This window comes from Eretmochelys imbricata, chromosome 1, assembly GCF_965152235.1.
Source record: "Eretmochelys imbricata isolate rEreImb1 chromosome 1, rEreImb1.hap1, whole genome shotgun sequence".
Lineage (NCBI taxonomy): Eukaryota > Metazoa > Chordata > Testudines > Cheloniidae > Eretmochelys > Eretmochelys imbricata.
The window spans coordinates 320303866-320320935 of record NC_135572.1 but is presented as its reverse complement, the minus strand read 5'-3'; the positions used below and the strand labels follow the sequence as shown (position 1 = coordinate 320320935).

Below are 17070 nucleotides of genomic sequence, written 5' to 3'. Positions count from 1 at the left end.
GATTGAAGCTGTCCATAAGCTAAGATTGTATGTTTGCCTCAAGTTTATTGTGATATGTACAAGCCACTAAAGATTAGCCTTTTGGGTTCATACTAGCTCTAGAAATCATTGATAAAAATACTGCTCCAATCCAATAATGCACTGCATACTGGTATAACAGTTTAAAATGGTGCAGCTGGCTAGAACTCCTTCTACAAGTATTGTTGGTATCAATATGCAAAATGTAACACTGTGGGAATGATCATACTTCATTTAACAGTATTCTGTGTATTGCACTGATTATTATTATTTACTATTAATAATGTATTTATTTGTCAGACCCCTGTTTTGTTAGGCATTAAACAAACCCAGAACTAAAAGACCGTCCCTGCTACATACATCTGGGTAATTTAGTTGGATAACTGGAATCAACACCTGTAAATAACCCAGATGTTTCCCTCTGCCAACCTTGCATTTCCCCATTTACACTTAAGGTAAGGTAAGATTAAACAGAAGCCTCTTGCATCACATTCAGATAGTCACCAAACTTAGCCTCTGGTAGACTGCTTAAAGTAGTTGATCCCAGACCACAGAGCCCTCTCTCAAGAACGCAGTACTGGCAAAGAGCATACCAGTGAGTTTCAATACTGTTTAATTTTAGTAGCAATGCATAAGAGGTGGAAATGCAGTAACAGGGTACAGTGAGGTACAGTTTTAAGTGTTCAAATCATGTGTTATTTGAAGACTTGTTGATTAGCCATGATCATCTTATTCAGCGCTGCCTAATTCAGTGTGTCTCAGACAAATCATACTCAAATTTGCTGCAAGCACTCTGCCGGCACATCATCGCCAGCCCTGAGAAACACCAACTCGCTCTCTCTATCATAAACTACATTGTTTCTAGATAATGAGCCTGATTCATCCTCATGGGAACCGTGGGTGAAAACTGACCCTCTGTGCCTGAAAGGGAGAGCTGTGCCAATGAAGGGAATTCTATACAGCTTAATTTTATAGCCAAGGCTCCATAAGAGCTCTGCCAGGGGAAACTGCAGGAGATGCGTTGAATCAGCGCATCTCCTGCTTGCCCTAGCCCTAAACACTTCCCAGTCAGCCCTAATCACTTTCTGAGCAGTGTTAGCTGGCTCCAGGCCCTTTGGCAGAGCAGCATTTGTGGGTGGTTTGCACCAATATGCACCCATCTGAGCAAAATTTCTTCCACCAGAGTCATGCAGTCTGTGGCATTGACTCAAGTCCATTAGATTTAAGCCAAAAGTATAACTTTAAATAGAGATGAAAAAAATAACTCTAATTAGAGCTGCAGAGAAATTACAGATTTTCACTTTGTGAATATTCACATGTGAAAAACTGCCTATTTCAAAGTTTTTTTGTGAAGATGTGTTCATTTGGATTAGAGATGAGCGACGTTTCTTCATTTCCAGCAAGGCAGATGTATTTATTTTGGCTGCAATAAATGATGAAAGCATACCCTGGAATCGTTCACAGCTTTTGTTACAAAGTTTCCCGTTTTGGCCTTCAAAAATTGCCTTCCTCTGTATGGAAAACTCCCCCCCACAAAAAAAAGCCCTCAGGTGAAAAGGTAGAATATTTAAATTTTCACAAACCTGTATGGGCTTTTTAAATTATTTTTATTTTTTATTAGTTGCAACAGTGATGCTGATTTTTTTTCGCTAAGCTCCAGTTTTTATAAAATATTAAGGTCCTAGAATCAGGAGTGGGAAGATTCTGGTGCATAGAAAAGTTATCTTATAATTATGTTTCCAAATTATTCTACAGAAATATTTGTAATATAATAATTTCCATAATTAAGATACCAGCACCAAATGCTTCTGTTTGTCTCCTGACAAGCACCCATCCTTCGTACTCCCATGTTCTCCCAGAGAAACCCTGGAGGGGAGAAGGGGGACCAAAAGGGACAGTTTGCCCAGGTTCTCCATTTGAGAAAGCCCCCAAGCATGTGGAATTTGAGTTAATGGCTTTGCGACCTGGTGCAGAATCACTCAGGTTTGGCCCTCTGTCGACCTGAGTGGTGCTGTGCTTGGTCACAATGCCACTCACTCAAATGTCAAAGGGGTGGCTGGGCCAAACCTGCGTGGCTGGAGCAGGGAGCCAGGCCCAGCCCTGTTGGACAGGAGACACTGCTGCGGGGTGAGTGTGAGACAGATTCACTTTCCAAACCCACCCTATTCCTGAGTCTTTCATTGCCATGGCAACTTTTTGGGAAGGATAAGGATCCTCAGTTTCAGATTCTGCCCCAGTCCTCCAAAACCTCTTTGTGGCCCTGCTTGCAGCTGACCATTTCTTCTTCCTCCTCCCTTTGCTTCCTCCTGACAAAAGTACCTTTAATCCTCAAGTGCTTAACTCTCTCACTGCCATTTCTTTCCTGCCAAGTTGCTGAATGCAGCCATTTGACTGGTGCCTTTCTCCTGGAGACCAGGTACCTTTGTATTGACTAAGCATTTATTTTAAGACAGACAGATCAGTGACCAAATTTAGTTGTATACCTAGGGTGAGATGCTATTCTGTTCTATTTTGGCTCTTTCATGGCAATTTTTGCTGAGATCCTTTGTAACAAGTTGCATTAATCACAAGCCATTGTCTCCATAACAACAGTGTGCAGTCTTGAAAGTCAATACAAATACTACGGACACTATTTTCTCATGGTAACCACACAATTAGCATGTGTAACTATACATGTGTATACCATCATCTCCTTTTGGATTTGAATCTCTATCCTATTAAGCGAAGGAAGCAGACACCAGTATGCAGTAGTATAGCACAGCTGTATACAACGAAAAAAAACATAAAAACCATTGTGGCGAACAGAATAAGACAATGAAATTAGTGCTCCCTCAATCACTCTCAGTAGTTAGAGCACTCCACTGGGATGTGGGAGTCTCATGGTTGAAGTCCCCCCTCCACCTGAGGGGGAAAAGGGATTTGTACAGGGCTTTGCTATCACTCAGGTGAGTGCCCTAACCATTGGAACTATGGGGTATTCTGATGTGGGACTTCTTCAGTTTCTCCTGTTGAAGCTTTTGCACTGTGTGACTTGGTAGCTTGGGCATTAGAGCACTCACCTGGGAGGTGGGAGAGGCAGGATCCAGCCCCCTGCTCAACTGAGAGGAGGGTTTATGAATCCCTGTGGGTCTGATTCTGGGATTTAGGTGCCTACAGTGGCAGGTAGGCACTTAAATTCTTTTGTGAATCTAGCTCAGCAGTATCTTAGCTGGATTTCTACAAAGGGGATGATCTATGTGTAGCTTTGCCTTATCTGATCAAGGTGAACAATATATATGTGCATTTTGTGCCTAAAATAGGGAGGAAATACAAGGAGTCTGGCATAACTTATTTCACTCACAGTGAGAAATGGACCCCAAACTACTGAGTAGTTGGTGGGAGGGCACCAGATTTATAGTGAAGTACTGTTAGTCCAGGTGGGACTTAGCATTAAAGCCCGCCTGAAGCTTCTGTCCAGAGTCTCTGCAAAACATACAATTGCCTCAGCCAGGCATAGTCTACTTCTCTAGGGTTTACCAGTCAGACTAAAGAGTGTGCCTAACCCACACAATCCCCTAATTCAACCTCTGCCATTACTGTAGCCAAATTTCTTTGGTGAAATCTCTCTACATTTTACCCTTTCTCTGGGGGTCTTTAATCAACTTCTTTTTGCTCCTGGGCAGTGTTAGTAAGTGAGTTTAGTAAACCAGGTTTACTTTCTTGCTTCCTTTCTGTTGTTTGCTATAAAGTGTGTGTGTGTGTGGGGGGGGGAAATAGCTTTGAGCTATTATTAATTAAGGCAGAATCTATTTTTAGATTGTCGTGATTCAAGAACTCCTTGGTCATTTCACTTCATCTTTGGTTAAAAAAATTGCCTCACTCCCAGGCCAAACCAACTAATTTTGAGACCAATATTCCTATTTTTTTGGTAGCTATTAGGGAAGGGAGATTCAACTTGAGGCTTATAATAGAAACTCAGTTACAGCAACCTAAGTATAGAGTGATTGCTGCTACTCCATAATATTCTTAAATATGACAGTTGTGAAACTTGATTCAGTGTTTATTTAAATTTATAACCCTGGGTTGAACTTTTATGTTCATAGAAGTTGCAGCAGTGACAACTGGAGGGCTAAAGAACTGTAGCACCATGATAATATAGATCCACATCAGTTATATTCACTCAATGTGCATTAAGCCCTGGAATAAAGAAAGAATGAAAGAGGCCATGAATCGTTAACACTCTTCTAAATGTCCTGTGATATAAAATCTGCAAGACTAAGGCCCTTAATCAGAATGGAAATACAAATCTCTGGTTTAAGTGTCTTTTTTTTCGAGCTCAGGAATGGAGGAAACAAGATGCGATTCGGTGATGTTTAAGTGATTATGTAAATAGTTAAGAAAGCTGCAAAGGGCATGGACTGAATTACAAATACAGTTTCACCAGATTTGATGATAGTTAGCTCTTTGGCATAATAACTGGATAAAAACTGTAAATGTCCTCTATGATCTCAGATTTATTTTAGTGCTATGACTCCCTTCCATGTAACCCAACTTCTTCTTAACCCACTCCTGCAATGTCTCCTATGGCTTCTGTACAAATTTTTGGAGTGAATATGCTGTATCAGGCACAAAGTACAACATTTCCTACCCTAGAAGTGAACAGTAGAAATATATTGATAAACTCCAGGGTCACATTCCTTTTATGAGGAATCTATTGAAGGTATCTTTAGCTATTGATCTACAGGCAAAGTGCTACAATTTACTGAGAACAAGTACAATTTCATTATTACCAGTTTTATGTACAGGGAAAGATTCTGCTGTTCTTACTCTCAATGGGTAAGTAGTACTCCGTGAGTAGTTTCCTTGAAGAAAACAGACTGCTGACTGCTAATCAATGTGAATAAGAGTGGCATAGTCTGACCCACTGTAATTTCAGCAACAGACAATTTATGTGTAATGCACTTCATAGATTGATTTACAATTGTTCATGCTCAAGACATTGTATCAAACAGATACTGTGATGATAGACTATTATTTGAACACATTTATTATGACTAGAAATAGCATATGCATCATAGTGAATTTCCAATTTACTGATCACTCTTCTTCACTGCATTTCAAAAGTTGGACGATATGATAGATGCAGGGGTTCAGAACACACCAAGGGTTATATTCTCATTTATTATGATTAAGGCTAATTTTTTTTCATGTGACTTAGTAAAAGTCATGAACAGGTCACGGGCAATAAACAAAACTTCACGAAGCCCGTGACTTGTCCGTTACTTCACTAAAAATAACCGGGGACCAGGCTAGGTTGAGGGAAGGAATAGAGTCCCATGAAGAGGGGGGGAAGGACTGACAGGCTGAGCCCCCCACCATGGCAGGGGGCACAGCACTGACTCCAGTGGCCACAGCAAGGGTTGCAGCCAAGGGGGGGAGACAGCCCTTGCTCCAGAGCTGGCCCATCTGTGGGACAGGGGTGCGTGGCCACAGGGATGCCATGGGGCTGGAGTGCATGGCCCTGGCTGCAGCCCTGCCAAGCCCAGGACACTGCGGGGCTGGGGCATGCGGCCCCGGCTGCAGTCCCACCAAGACCGGGACGCTGCAGGGCTAGGGCGCATGGCCCTGGCTGTAGCCCCCGCCAAGCCTAGGACAACACCGGGCAGGGGTGCACGGTCCCAGCTGCAGCCCCTGGTGGAAGCCAGGGGGATGAGGCGCTTAGCCCCAGCTGCATCCTCTGCCAAGCCTGGGAAACCGGGTGGCTCGGGCGCATGCCCTGGCTGCAGCCCCCAGCCTGGCTGCAGCCCCCAGAGGAAGCCACGGGGCTGAGGATGCAGGGTCCAGATTCCAGCCAGCCCAGTGGCAGGGCAGGGGTGCACAGTCCCATCTCCTCCTCCTGAAGCCCTAGAAGTCATGGAAGCCAGGCAAAGTCACGGAATCCATGACCACCGTGACCTCCATGACTAAATCGTAGCCTCAGTTATGATCAATCTAATCAGTGGTTTAGTGTTTTGGGGGCTGCAATGAACAATGAAGGCAGATAACTAGAAAAGGTGAAACCTTCTGAAATCCACATTAGAAAATTCAATGTGTCTTCAGAGAGTCTTAGAAAATGAAGAGAACCTGAAAAAATAAATGATAACATGTCAGTGATGAGACTTTAATTCCTGTGGGTGTCTACATGATTACAAAATGTGAAACTGTTAATAATGTCACATACAGTATTAAAAACAATAAAAGCTATGTGTCTAGAAGTACGCTATGTTAACTAAACTTCTGTATATACTGCTAACTAGAACTGATCAAGAATTTTTCAACAGGACATTTTTTTTGGAATATGCTAATTTATCAAAATGAAAACTTTTTGAAGGAAAGGTTGATTTTGATGAATTTTTCAGCTTGAAGTTTTAAAATGGTTGAAACATTTCATTTTGACAGTTTTTGAAATGAAGAAATCTGTTTTTCTGATTTCAAATGACATTTTGTTTTGAAATGTAAGCTAATTATAGTACCAAAATAAAAAAATAGTCAAAATAGAAATGAAAAGTTTCAAAATTACCCAAGGGAAACATTTTGCTTGACTTGAACTGATTTTATTATTTGGTTCATTCGTATTTTTGAGATTTTGACTTTTTGTCCTTATTCAGAATAGGGAAAATGTTTGAAATCTCAAAAATGTTCACAGGATGGGAAAACCATTTCCTGTCCTGCTCTGCTGTGAAGTATTCTCACAGTCCATTATTTGGTGAACTAGCACAAGCAGGCACAATCCCTACAAAAAAAAAGTTACAGCAGACACAAGTTCATTAAATCAAAGAACTGCATCTATTGATTGATGGAGAATACTCAGTCCGTTCACATCCTTCTGCTTGCATTGCTGTTGCTTTCCCAATTTTCCTGACAACGAGTCAGGAAAAGACAAATTCAACCCTTAACTTCTTCTCAGAATTGCTTCTTATTTGGCATCTTTCCTGTGTGAAGCACTTTTAGAGGCTATTTGTGAACTTAGTCACCCACTCAGCCAACATACTAACTCTGTTATGATATATTTCGTTAGAAAAAACTAACAAAATTATCATCACCTTAATATCTGAACAACTTAATATGCTAGCCAACATTATATTATTTTGTCCAAGATGTATTTACATTGTTGTCTCAATGAAGATAAAGTTCTGCAGTCCTCTTGAGTGCGATGGGAATTTTGCCTGAATATACAGTGCAAGATCACAAACTGTAGAGCTCGTTAATGAAATCATTAAAAAATTCTGCTGCAAGATTTATAGTGTTGTATTCTTTCATTAAGGCTCTATTATATGTAGAAAGATGCCCTGTAGACCTTAGTTTCTAGCTATAAATGAAAATGTTGTAACTTGATACCCATGGCTTAATAAAAACAATGTTTGATAATAATGACTACTAAAGGTGTGACTTTTTTGTGAGTGGTTACCATATTTATAGCATTGACGATATGCACCATTTTACAGCTATACATTAATATTTACTTTGGGAAGTACAGCGTAGTCAAATTTTACAGCCAATTTAAGTTGATGAGTCACTGTCATCTTTGTAAATTACTGTTTTAGATGTTTGAGAATGCTAGAAAGAGAAAACTGGTGAAAATCTCAAGAAGAATGACCTGCACATAAACATGATTTGCAGTTTTCCTCTTGCGCTTAATCATGGAAAGCATAGATCTTTGGTGTCAAATATTTGGTTTAAAAGCTACTTGCTAAAGGTCTTTAGCATCTTTGAAACAGAGTAATCCTGTTATGTCATTCTCCCACCTTTAATTAAGAAAACGCGTACAGTACTACTAAAATAATAAAACTGTTTCTAAATTTATGGTGGTAAAGTGATTTATGACCACATATTTTTGAGGAATAAAAATGAAAGATTATAGCAAATAGGGGCTGTTTATATAAATCCCATGTGCATGAATAAGAAACTAGATTTCTGAATAATGAGCATTCATAATCTAAGATAGGGGAATTGGACTGCGTATTTTTCTTTAATTGTTTAGCAAAAAGAAAGTTTGCTGTTTGCACATTTGTGCCATTGATTTAGTTTCATAAATGTTTGTGAATTTCAATGTTTTATGCCCTAATATTTATTTCTAGAGCATAAATTTTAAATGTGCATGCTTGAGTATTTGCAAGGAAGAGCTTGTAAACTCATCCAGTCAGAGAACAGGTGCAGTACCATGTGATTTACCCCCCAATCACTAAGTAACACAGCTTGGAAAGTGTCTATCCGATTGCTTACAATCAATCCAAAACGTGCCCAAAATGTATGTTATTTCAAAGAACTAGTACCTTTGAAGAAATTGCAATGTTCTCACTAATATTCCATTAGTAGATAAAGAAGGTAGTGAGCTGGTTTTCAGAGGTACTGGGTACCCACATTTCCCACAGAAGTCTATAGGACAAGCAGGCCCTCAGCACCACTGATTGTCAAATTATAAATTAGTCCAGCTCTACAGAGTCGTCTAATCTTCTCTGTGTTCTGTGTACCATAGGAAAATTGCATTGCAGGCCTGTGGGATTAATAGAATAAATGCTTGCAGGTATAATCCCTGGCTATTTTTCAGTTAATCTTTGTTTACGTGATTTATCTTTACAACTAAAAAGAAAATGATTCAACACAGAGAAATGGCAGGTCTGAGAGACCTTATGCTCAATGTATTAACAGACATAAATAATATACTTGTTTTCTTTAAGATAAAATGGAACAAAATAGATATTTTCAAGAAATGTTGTTCTGTTTAGAAAATTGAATATAGTGGGCAAAATAAGTGGAAAGAAATCAATGATGCAGGAAGTAACCTTTGTTGTTTTGAAAACACTCTTGAAAGAATTTGAATGGAATGTTGGCTGACTGAATATGCTGGTAATTAACAGATCTGTGAATGAAATCTTGGCCCCATTGAAGTCAGCGGGAGTGTTGCCACTGATGTCAGTGATCCAGGATTTCACCCTGGTATTTGGAGAAATTTTAATTCCTTTGATGTCAAAGGCAAAATTTCAATAAACTTCATGATATCTCGATATCTACTTACATTAGCTAATTTTCCCTTCCATATTTTGCTAATTCTTGCTTAAAATATCAATCTCTGTCTCAGACATAGAAATCATAGAAATGTAGGACTTGAAGGGACCCCAATAGATCATCTAGTCCTGTCCACTGCATTGAGTCAGGACTAAGTATTATCTAGACCATCCATGACAGGTGTTTGTCTATTCTGTTCTTAAAAACCTCCAATGACGGAGATTCCACAACTTCCCTAGGTAATTTGTTCCAGTGCTTAACTACCCTTACAGTTAGAAATTTTTTCCTAATGTCGAACCTAAATCTCCCTTGCTGCAGTTTCAGCTCATTACTTCTTGTCCTGTGCTCAGTGGTTAAGGAGAACAATTTATCATGCACTTCTTTATAATACCATTTACACATTTGAAGACTGTTATCACATCCCCCTTCAGTCTTCTCATCTCCAGACTAAACAAACCCAGGATTTTTCATTTTTTCCTCATTGGTCATATTTTTAGACCTTTAATAATTTGTGTTGCTCTCCTCTGGAATTTCTTGAATTTGTCGATATCTTTTCTGAACCGTGGTGCCCAGAACTGGACAAAATACTCCAGTTGAGACCTTATCATTGTTGAGTGGAGTGGAAGAATTCATTCTTGTGTCTTGCTTACAACATTCCTGTTAAAATATTACAGAATGATGTCTGGTGTTTTTTTGCAACAGTATTACACTGTTGATTCATATTTAGTTTGTGATCCATTATAAACTTCAAATCTTTTTCTGCACTACTCCTGCCTAGGCAGTCATTTCCCATTTTGTATTTGTGCAATTGAGTATTCCTTCCTAACAGTAGTACTTTGCTTTGTCCTTATTGAATTTCATCCTATTTATTACAGATCATTTCTCCAGTTTGTCAAGATAATTTTGAATTCTAATCCTGCCCTCCAAAGTGCTTGCAACCCCTCCCAGCTTGGTATCACTCAAAAAACTTTATACGTGTACGCTCTATGCCATTATTCAAATAATTTATGAAGCTATTGAATTTCGGACAGATCCCTCCAGGACCCCACTCAATATTCCCTTCCAGCTTAATTTTGAACCATTGATAACTACACTCAGTGTATGGTTTTCCAACCAGTTGCACACCTACCTCATAGTAGGTTTGTTTAGGCTATATTTCTCTGGTTTGTTGATGAGAAGGTCATGTGACACAATATCGAAAGCCTTACTAAAGTTGAGCTATATCACATCTGCTGCTTCTTCCCATCCACAGGGCTTGTTATCTTGTCAAAGAAGGATATTAGGTTGGTTTGACGTGATTTGTTCTTGAAAAACGCATGTTGACTGTTACTTATCACCTTATTTTTTCTAGGTGCTTAGAAATTGATTGTTTCCTCCGTTATCTTTCTGGGTACCAAAGTTAAGATGACTGTTCTATAATTCCCTGGATTGTCGTTATTCCCCATTTTATAGATAGGTACTATGTTTGCCCTTTTCCAGTCCTCTGGGATCTTTCTCATCCTCTGTGAGTTCTCAAAGATAATCGCTAATGGCTCAGAAATCTCTTCAGCCAGTTCCTTAGGTATTCTAGGGTGAATTTCATCAGCCCTTGCATATTTTAAGACATATAACTTGTCTAAGTAATTCTTAATTTGTTCTTTTCCTGTTTTAGCCTTGGATGCTATCCCATTTACACTGATGTTCACTATGTTAGTTGTCAGATCACTGCTAACTTTTCTGGTAAAAATTGAAACAAAAATGGCATTTAACACTTTGGCCATTGCTGCATTTTCTGTTATTGTCTTTCCCTCCTCACTGAATAATGGGCCTACCCTGTCCTTGGTCTTCCTCTTGTTTCTAATGCATTTATAGAGTCTTTTCTTGTTATCCTTTCTATTCCTTGCTAGTTTAATCTCATTTTGTGCCTTGGTCTTTCTAACTTTATCCCTACTTGCTTGTTTTGTTTTTTTATATATATTCATCCTTTGTATTTTGACCTAGTTTCAGTTTTTGTATGACTCTTTTTTGAGTTTCAGGTCACTGAAGATTTTTTGGTTAAGTCAGTGTGGTCTCTGACCATACTTCCTATCTTTCCTTCTCATTGGGATAGTTTGCTCTTATGCACTTAATAATATCTCTTTAAAAAACAGCCAGTTCTCCTAAATTCTTTTTTCCCTTAGAGTTGCTTCGCATGGACTCTTACCTACTAATTCTCTGAGTTTGCTATAGTCGGTCTTCTTGAAGTCCATTCTCTTTATTATGTTGTTTTCCCTCCTACCATTCCTTAGAGCAGGGGTGCTGGAACAGTTTGTATAGTGGGCGTTCTGAGCGCCATTGAACCAAACTGTAAACTCTGTATATGATGGAAACCACTTCAAGCCACGGGGTGCGGCAGCACCCCTTGTTCTTGCACCTATGCCTTAGAGTCGTGAACTCTATCACTTCATGATCAATTTCACCCAAGCTGCCTTCCACTTGCAAATTTTCAACCAGTTCCTCCCTGTTTGTCAGAATCAAATCTAGAAAAGCCTCTCCCCTAGTTGCTTTCTCCACCTTCTGAAATAAAAAAAATATTTCCAGTCCATTCCAAGAACTTGTTGGATGCTCTGCTGTATTATTTTCCCCACAGATGTCTCAGTCGCTGAAGTCCCCCATCACCACCAAGTCCTGTGTTTTGGATGATTTTGTTAGTTATTTAAATAAAACTTCATCCACCTCTTCTTCTTGGTTAACTGTCCTCTGCCCATCCTAACCACCCATACCTCAAGCTACTTCATGTGACCCATGTGCGCACTCATTTGGTCTGAATTTTTTTCTATGGAAAATAAAGGCTTTATGAGAAAAAGAAGCAAATAAATTAGAATAAGATACAGGATTCTCAATTTGAGAAATAACTTGGTGTTAAATATAGGGAAAAGACTTCAAAATAGGCATTCTTAAACAGAGAAACAGATGGTAGCAGCACTTGGCAAATATTCACCTTCTTTTCAACATGGTTAAATAATGTTTATCAAACAATAGATGTAGATAAAAATCAAGGTATTCACTAAATTTCATTTAAACCAGAATGGCAGGCTGCTGTAAAAGTGTCCTATAAATAACAGTAACCAACTGTTCAATGGGAGTTAGTAAGCCAGAAAGAGAGATTTTGGAAATACAAATCTACTTTTTTTTTCTATTTTTCTTGTAATCAAATATTTTCTCCTCTTTCCCAGCCCAGAACTCAATATACAGTTTATAAACCTGGCTTAGTGTATAATGATTAGAGGTGAAACCAGATGGCCATATTTTATCTTGTTTAATTTGTTCCACTGATGGATATCTGGGCCCTAATTTGATCTATCAATTGACTCTAATTGTTTTTGATGAACTCTAGGAATGCACATAGGATTATGCACATACGCACAAAGTGATCTGACTCTTTTTTTTCTTTCTTTTCCACAGGCTTGGAAAGAATTGCTAGAGATTCAGCCTATGAGCAAGAAGGAAAGGTCCAGTTTGTAATTGATGCTGTATATTCCATGGCCTATGCACTACATAGCATGCATAAAGATCTCTGTCCTGGCTATATTGGTCTGTGTCCAAGGATGAGCACGATTGATGGTAAAGAGCTACTTAGTTATATCCGGGCTGTAAACTTTAACGGTAAGTTATAAGCATTTTTTTCTTCTTCTCTAAATGCTTCAGAAGTGACAGGATTTCTTCTATATATAGGACACTTTCAGGCACAGTGGAAAACACAGGATTAGAAGCAGTTCTCTTTTTAATCAGAAGTGTGAATTTTCCCACCTGCTTTGAAACCCCATCGTAACATTAAGCTGCCGCTAAAAGAGGCAGACGTTTAAAAATAAGAATCTGTCAATCAAACTATTCTGGTGGAAAACTGCTATTATAGAAACAACTAGAGGACTCATGCAGTCCTACTGGCAGATTAAATTCCTGTGAAGGTGCTTGTCTGTGCATTTGTTAAGGAATGAATTGTGGAAAATGCCTTTTTGCAAATTATTTTATTTTAAAATCAGTTTAATGATTTTCCTACAATAGTGAATAATTTGGAGGTTGCTTTGTATTTACATATTTAAAACTTGATTAAATAATTTCTAACCCTTCTGGGTTCTGTTCTGTGTCATTGGTTTTGATTCAGTGATGTAGTCAATTTTAAGCCATGCACGGTGTTAAAAAAACAAACCAAAAAATCCCAGTAAAAACCACCACCACAACAACCTACACTGTATAAGCTTCTGTTCAGCTGGGATCTGCCTGCTGGAGAAATATAGTTATGGATGCTTATGCCACTGTCAGAAGAGGCTGTTAAAGAATATACTTAATCTATAAGTATTAAATTTAAAAGAACAGAATATACTTCATGGCAAAACAAAGTTACTGACAACGTATGTTCTTTCATGAAAGTCATAATTGTAATTACATCTGTCATTATTTTTAAATGAATTGATATGGTGTTCTTCACTGGATTCCCCCCGCACACCCACATTTGGCTGTAATCCACATAACAGACATGCCTCCTAACCATACACAGAGTAGCACTGTCTATCACAATATACTCCAATGACCTCAGCTGCCAGCCTTTTATAAAACAGCACAAGGTCATTTTCAATTTAGCTTCCAAGAGGAAGCTGTTTTTGCTTCAGGTAATAAACCAGACCATTTGGTTGATATGAACATTGTCCATAGTTTGCAATATATTTATTCTTTCCTAAAAGATTTTTCTTTTTTCGTCCTCTGAAATTTCCTTGTACAGGGAATCCTTGTCTCATTCAAGTGGGTTTGAATGATTCTTTAATGATTGTAAAGAAAACCTTGAGCAAAATAGGTAACTTACAAATGGGGAGTGTTATGATGACAAAGTATGCAGGATATTGAAAGGTTTGCCATGATGTTTCCAATAAATATTCTTTTGAATCTAAGTTGCTAAGGCATAAAGAAAGTGATCCATTTTCATTTGGTTGGTGTAGAAGTTTAGCATAAAAACATAAGCTGTACAGTTTATTTCAAACCACTCTTACCCTAAAGATTGATGTATATGATTAATACCTGTTGTGATTTCTCTGGTCTGCTGTAACTGTTGCTGTAAATACAAGGAGATGAAATGTGGCGTGTTTTATAAGTATCATGATGGACACTGATGAGAACATTTTATCTTTTTTTTACGTTAGTGATTTATCAGAAGTGGAAAAAAATGCAGATGAGGTCAGTTTTTCAAACCCTAAGAAATAATTGTGTTAATTAATCCCTTATATTGGTTTAGTCCACATACTCTATTAAAGGTAAACTGCGCTTTTCAGCCCTTTGGTCTGTGGAACTCATACTGAGGTCAGACAAATAGTGTGCAGGAGAATTTGAGGACCAAATTCAGCCTCTTCTCTAAGTGTAGAAGTTCCCTAGGAAGTGGATTTGATGTGGTTCTGAGGGTACTGGGCAGGGGAAAAGTGGACACAAGGCTGTGTGGGCCAGGACCAGAAGACTTATATGAATCTTTCCATCATTTAACTGTTGTGGTGGTGGTAGTAGGGGAAGCTGAATAAGGACCTAAAGCAGCTACAGCCATTGGTCTGGAGAAGATATGGGGAAAGCAGTGGACGTGGTATACCTTGACTTTAGCAAAGCTTTTGATACGGTCTCCCACAGAATTTGTGCCAGCAAGCTAAAGAAGTATGGGCTGGATGAATGGACTATAAGGTGGATAGAAAGCTGGTTAGATCGTCGGGCTCAATGGGTGGTGATCAATGGCTCCATGTCTAGTTGGCAGCCGGTATCAAATGGAGTACCCCAGGGTCAGTCCTGGGGTCAGTTTTGTTCAACAACTTCATTAATGATCTGGAGGATGGGATGGATTTCACCCTCAGCAAGTTCACGAATGACAGTAAGCTGTGGAGAGAGGTAGAAATGCTGGAGGGTAGGGATAGGGTCCAGAGGGACCTAGACAAATTGGAGGATTGGACCAAAAGAAATCGGATGAGGTTCAATAAGGACAAGTGCAGAGTCCTGCACTTAGGATGGAAGAATCTCATGCACTGCTAAAGGCTGCGGACCGACTGGCTAAGCAGCAGTTCTGCAGAAAAGGACCTGGGGATTACCGTGAATGAAAAGCTGGATATGAGTCAACAGTGTGACCTTGTTGCCAAAAAGGCTAATGGCATATTGGGCTGCATTAGTAGGAGCAAACCTAGCAGATCCAGGGAAGTGATTATTCCCCTCTATTTGGCACTGGTGAGGCTACATCTGGAGTATTGCGTCCAGTTTTGGGGGCCCCACTACACAAGGGATGTGGACAAATTGGAGAGAGTCCAGTAGAGGGCAACAAAAATTATTAGGGGCTGGGGCACATGACTTCTGAAGAAAGGCTGAGAGAACTGGGGTTATTTAGTGTGCAGAAGAGAAGAGTGAGGGGAGATTGATAGCAGTCTTCAACTACCTGAAGGGGGGTTCCAAGGAGGATGGAGCTAGGCTGTTCTCAGTGGTGGCAGATGACAGAACAAGGAGCAATGGTCACAAGTTGCAGTGGGGGAGGTGTAGGTTGGATATTAGGAAAAACTATTTCACTAGGAGGGTAGTGAAACACTGGAATGGGCTACTTAGGGAGGTGGTAGAATCTCCACCCTTAGAGGTTTTTAAGACCTGCCTTGACCAAGCCCTCGCTGGGATGATTTGGTTGGGGTTGGTCCTGCTTTGAGCAGGGGGTTGGGCTAGATGACCTCCTGAAGTCTCTTCCAACCCTAATGTTCTATGATTCTATGAGTCTCAGTCGCTGGAAAAGCTCCAGAGACTCTGTAGAAAGTACCTGGATCTGCCCTACATGCATGTAGGATGCTGAGCTCTCACTTTGGCCAGTAACACATCTCAAAAAGAACGAGGAGTACTTGTGGCACCTTAGAGACTAACAAATTTATTTGAGCATAAGCTTTCATGGACTAAAACCCACTTCATCGGATGCATGCAGTGGAAAATACAGTAGAAGATATATATATATATATATGTGTGTGTGTGTGTATATATATATATATACACACACACAGAGATCATGAAAAGAGGGGTGTTCCCATACCCACTATAAGAAGAGTGATCAGTTAAGGTGAGCTATTACCAGCTGGAGAAAAAAAACTTTTGTAGTGATAATCAGGATGGCCCATTTCCAACAGTTGACAAGAAGGTATGAGTTACAGTAGGGGGAAAAATAAGCATGTGGAAATAGTTTTACTTTGTGTAATGACCCATCCACTCCCAGTCTTTATTCAAGCCTAATTTAATGGTGTCCAGTTTGAAAATTAATTCCAATTCAGCAGTTTTTCATTGGAGTCTGTTTTTGAAGTTTTTTTTGTTGTAAGATTGCGACTTTTAGGTCTGTACTCAAGTGCCCAGGGAGATTGAAGTGTTCTGCAACTGTTTTTTGAATGTTATAATTCTTGACGTCTGATTTGTGTCCATTTATTCTTTTACATAGAGACTGTAAAAGACCTGCACATCTACCAATGTGATATATGCCATCATGTGCCAGCATTGCCCCTCTGCCATGTACATTGGCCAAACCGGACAGTCTCTACGCAAAAGAATAAATGGACACAAATCAGACGTCAAGAATTATAACGTTCAAAAACCAGTCAGAGAACACTTCAATCTCGCTGGGCACTCGATTACAGACGTAAAAGTCTCAATACTACAACTAAAAAACTTCAAAAACAAACTCCAACGAGAAACTGTTGTATTGGAATTAATATTCAAACTGGACACCATTAAATTAGGCTTGAATAAAGACTGGGAGTGGGTGTGTCATTCCACAAAGTAAAACCATTTCCCCATTTGCCCCCCCCCCACCTCCCGCTGTTACTCACACCTTCTTGTCAACTGTTGGAAGTGGGCCATCCTGATTATCTCTACAAAAAGTTTTTTTTTCTTCTGCTGATAATAGCTCACCTTAACTGATCAGTCTCGTTATAGTGGGTATGGCAACACCCATTTTTTCATGTTCTCTGTGTGTATATATATATATTCCTACTGTATTTTCCACTTCAGGCATCTGATGAAGTGGGTTTT

The 17070-nt window shown here is 39.4% G+C and overlaps 1 protein-coding gene across 1 annotated transcript in view; it reads left to right on the top strand.

Moving 5' to 3' along the window:
- Nucleotides 1-17070, top strand: part of GRM8 (glutamate metabotropic receptor 8) — a 456107-nt gene that overhangs the window by 259143 nt on the left and 179894 nt on the right. The window contains exon 6 of the mRNA XM_077807845.1: nucleotides 12466-12666. Coding sequence (XP_077663971.1) covers nucleotides 12466-12666 — 201 coding nt within the window. The remainder of the gene's footprint in view (nucleotides 1-12465; nucleotides 12667-17070) is intronic.